Below are 4,665 nucleotides of genomic sequence, written 5' to 3' on the forward strand. Positions count from 1 at the left end.
AGTTGAGAGTCCAGGAAAATGAATTTACCTAGGGCAGTGGGGCCTCTGACTCAGCATAGTCTCCCCTTTCATTTTTTTTATGGCATAGTGGTCTCATGAATCAAAGAAGGCAAGCCCCAATGTGCAAGTGCTTATCAAGCCTTTATTTCGCATCACATTTGCTGATTTCACATTGGACATTTCAAGTTCAGAATCATTGTGGGGGGTTATACGTAAGGGCATAGATAGCAGAAGGCAAGATTCTTGGCGGGAGTCTTCTACTATAACAATCAACTTCAGAAGGAAGAAACACAATTATTTTTATTTACACATGACACAATCATGTACATAGAAAACCAAAAAGAATTTGCACACTACTAGAACAAATAAGTGAATTTATCTAAGTCGTGGGATACTAGGTCAATGGATATATTTGTAGTATTTCTATATACTGATAGAAAACAACTCAAAACTAAAGTAAGAAAAGACATTTATAATAGCATTAAAAAACCATGACAACCTAGGTATGAATTTCATGAAAAAATATGAAAGATATCTGTACAAAAAACTATAAAACACTACTAAGAAAAATTAAGGATACCAATAAGTAAAAAATATACCATTTATGGATATAAAGGTTCAATTTTAATATAGCAATTATATTCAAATTGATCTCTAAAAAGTCAGTGTAATCTGAAATAATATCTCCTCACTTCTTTTTATAAATTTTAGAAAGAAATAAAAATACTTAGGATAGCAAGGTAATCTAAGAAATGAAGAACAAATTTAGAAGGCTTATATGCTCTTAGATTTCAAGATATACTAAAAAGCTACAATAATTGAGACACTTGGTGCTACATCAGCATATAAAAATTTATTAGTGGACCAGAATAGAGTGTCAAGAATTAAACACCCACACACAAACACACATACATTCAATTGATTTTCCACTAAGGTGCAAAAGCACTTCAACAAGGAAACAAAAATCTTTTAAATAAATGACAGCAAAATAACTGTATATAATATGGAAGATATAAACATTTACTCTTAGTTTATATAATGCATGAAAATCAATTTGTGATATGTCACAGACATAAATGTGTTAGCTAAAACTTAAAGCTTCCAAAACAAAGCATAGGAAAATATCTTCACAAACTTGAGGAAGGGGAGCATTTCTTAAATAGGACCCAAAAGTCATTAACATAAAGGAAAATTATGGTAAATTAGGCTTCATTTAAAAAATAATTCTGCTTATCAAAATATATCAATGATCAGTTTAAGTCAAAATTAGGAAAAAATTGTTAACAATAAAAATATCTGAGAAAGGAATTATACCCAGAATACATAATAAACTCAGAAAAAGATAACCCAATTAAAATTAGCAAAATCTTAAAGTAATACTTCACAAAAGAAGATATCCAAATGGCCAGTAAGCCTATGAAAAGGTACTCATTATCATTTTATCAGGTGAATGCAAATAAACACTGCCTCTGAAGCTGAAATCACTGGGTTCAAATTTCAAATTCCAGCTCTATCACACATCAGCTGCCTGACTTCACACCAATTACTTAAACTCTCTGCGACTCAGTTCCATCATTGGAAATAGGATAATAGCCTTACTCAATAGGATTTTTGAAGATTAAGAGAATATATATTTATGGTGCACAGTAAGCACTTAATGTTAGCTATTACTAATAACTAACATTTGAAACTTAGATTTAAGACTGCATAATATTCTTCCACACAATAATTGTTTTGCCAATACTTTATTATGGGGAAATGGGATTGTTAATTTATTTTTATTTTTACATAAAATACTATAATAAACAATATTTTTCTGATTATTCTCTGTTTGTCCCTAACTCTAAGTGTTCTTTTCTGCGCTGCCCTGTCCCAAAAGGCTAACTTCTGAGAACTGAATCACTCAGTCTATCCTGCCTTCTTTCTTCCGGTTGGGTTTGGCCAACTGGAAACAGGGCAAGAGGTTGGAGGGTACAAGCAGACAGAGGTTGAGATATTTATCTTCCAGCTCTCTCCTTGCATGGCAGTAGTTCTGTCAATAGTTGCTTTTTATTTTTTTCTAAGGCCACAGTTGCTACCAAGTGTCTTCTCTTAATAAATCTAGCTCTCACTGGTCTCTGATAATACCGTATCCTCTTATATCTGTGAGGTCTTGGGGTCATAATAGCTTCCTGCTATTGCTAACGTGTAAGTCCCTTACCACCCATTATTTGTTCCCTTACTCATACTTCTGCATATAATCCCTTCATTATTATTTTCAGTTAAAATCTATTGAATGCACCATCTATTTCCAGCTGATACCTAAGATGCAGTCTTATACTTGCAACTTTCTATTATGTTATGCTCATTTGTTACCTCCTTTTCTAGAAGAGAAATTACTGAGTAAAATGGTTGAAACATTTTAAAAGTCTCTGGCATATATAACTAAATAATATCCAGATAATTTATACCATTTTTTCAGATTAGTTTTAACATCAACTGAGAGAAATCCCAGTTGCTTGGGGATTTGAATGAGCTGGAACCAAACCTTTGCCTGACAGATTATACCCTCTCCTAATTATTCTGGTAAGAACTCTCCCTAAGGTCCCCATTATCTCACTGTTCCTCAGGCTATAGATAAGTGGATTGAGCAGTGGGGTTCCCAATGTGTACACAAGTGAGATGAACTGATCTTGCTTGGGGTAGCAGATGGAGTAGGGACGCAGGTACATGAAGGCGCAACAGCCATACTGCAGCAGGACCACAGTGAGGTGGGAGGAGCAGGTGGAGAAGGCCCGGTGGCGGCCAGCTGCTGAGCGGATCTTGAGCACAGCAGCCACAATGAAGGCATAGGAGGTGGCGATGAGGAAGAAAGGCATAGCAATGGCTAGTGTGGCTGCCACCAGCACTGACTGCTCATGGATGTGGCTGTTGGCACAAACCAGACGCATCACTGGTGGCACATCACAAAAGAAGTGCTCTATATTCCGAGCCTGACAGAATGGCAGAGAGAAGATGAAGACCACCAGTTGTAAGGACAGGAACAAGCCGATGACCACAGAGGCCACAACCAAGCAGACACAAAGAGTTAAATTCATGATGAGAGGGTACTGCAAGGGGTGGCAAATAGCAACATACCGGTCATAGGCCATGGCAGCCAAGAGGAAGCAATCGGCACTGCCAAGTCCGATGAAGAAGATCATCTGCATGGCACAGCCCAGGATGGTGATGGTCTTCTCAGACTGTAGGATGTTGGCTAGGATGTGAGGCACCACCACAGCAGTGTAGCATATTTCTACCGCTGAGAGGCTGCCCAGGAAATAGTACATGGGTGTATGTAGGCGTGCTTCTGTCTGGATGGCCACCATAATGAGGACATTCCCACTGATGATCGATGTATAAAGCAGGCTGACTCCAAGGAGGAACAAGACACACAGCTCCAGGTGGGAGGGATAGGCCAGGAACACAAATTCCATCCATAGTGAGTGATTTTCCCAGGCCATTGAGCTAACAGCTTTTCTTTACTGAGAGTTACAAAGACAGAAGGAAGAATCAGGCTGACAATATATCAGTTCACTCTCTGTGTCATGAACCAATCTAATCAGGGCTGGAGTTAGAAATGAGAAGAATTAGGACTAATTCTCTATTTTTCCTCCCCTTTTACCAAGTCTCCTCACATAAATAACTACAACTTAATTTCTAAATACCAAGAGTTGAACAAAATAATATAAGAATTTTTTGAGGAAAAGAGACAGAGGAAGTTTGTGGAATTCGAAGCTATTTTCAGTAGAAGTGGAATGAAAATTAAATTCTTCCAGTAAATTCACAGGGGAGTGTCAAGAAATTCTTGCAAGCGGGGTTCATTAAGATGAGAGCAAGAAGCTATTCATTCATTCATTCTTTCATTCATACATTTATTTATACACAATGCCTCTTGACTCAGGGATATCGATTAACACTGAAAAGCTGGTGATAGGATAGAAAATGAACAAAGAAAACAATGCTCCTGGGCAAAGAGCTGACATAGGTCTGAGATTGACAGTATCAGGGGTAAGCCTCAGAAAAAGCCATCCCAACTTCTGATTTTTCTATCCATATCCAATCATATGAAATATAGTACTTGAAGGAAACAGAGAGTTTTATCACAGGGCTCCTCCAGGCTTGTGGCCCTATGGGTAAATGTGGGATCAAAAGCTGTTGGAGATCTAAGAATCTTTCCTGTGAGTTTGGGGACAAATAGGAAAGACCAAACCAGTCTCCATTTATTTCTCTTCTCTTCTAAGTAGCTACAGTGAAATTCAGGGCAAGTCATCTAGCTTCCTTGAAAACTTTCTAATGGACAGACTTAACTCTCAAAGGGCATCCATTCCACTTCTTTTCCAAGACCAACTCATATTCAAGAAGGTGAGAAAGAGGCAATGTGTGACTATGTTTCAAATTGCCTGATTTTAATATTTATTATTTATTATGAGCTTTGAAAAAAATCTTAATCCAGAAGCACAACTGTCAGTAAAAACCATTCACATAAACCCGCCTCAGTGTCACAAGCATAGGGAAAAATGTGATTAGAGGCTGTCCTAAATATTAAGAGCACTTAAGGCATGAATGGCTCTCTCTTGTTTTTCTAATAGCTAATAAACTGTGTCCATTTTGTTTATTCTCTTTTCCTCTTCTGAACTTCAATAA

General features: G+C 37.3%; 1 protein-coding gene across 1 annotated transcript; it reads right to left on the minus strand.

The window, feature by feature from the left end:
• Nucleotides 1-2,474: 2,474 nt before the first annotated feature.
• On the minus strand, nt 2,475-3,482 carry LOC131395327 (olfactory receptor 10W1-like). The gene has a single exon (XM_058527247.1). It carries the CDS (start codon nt 3,480-3,482, stop codon nt 2,475-2,477), a length of 1,008 nt encoding a protein of 335 aa, XP_058383230.1.
• Nucleotides 3,483-4,665: the final 1,183 nt, after the last annotated feature.

Source organism: Diceros bicornis, chromosome 31, assembly GCF_020826845.1.
Source record: "Diceros bicornis minor isolate mBicDic1 chromosome 31, mDicBic1.mat.cur, whole genome shotgun sequence".
In the NCBI taxonomy this organism is placed as follows: Eukaryota; Metazoa; Chordata; class Mammalia; order Perissodactyla; family Rhinocerotidae; genus Diceros; species Diceros bicornis.

What these genes read in the sequence shown, in the direction of transcription:
- LOC131395327 (XM_058527247.1), bottom strand. Translation starts at nt 3,482, where the DNA reads ATGGCCTGGGAAAATCACTCACTATGGATGGAATTTGTGTTCCTGGCC.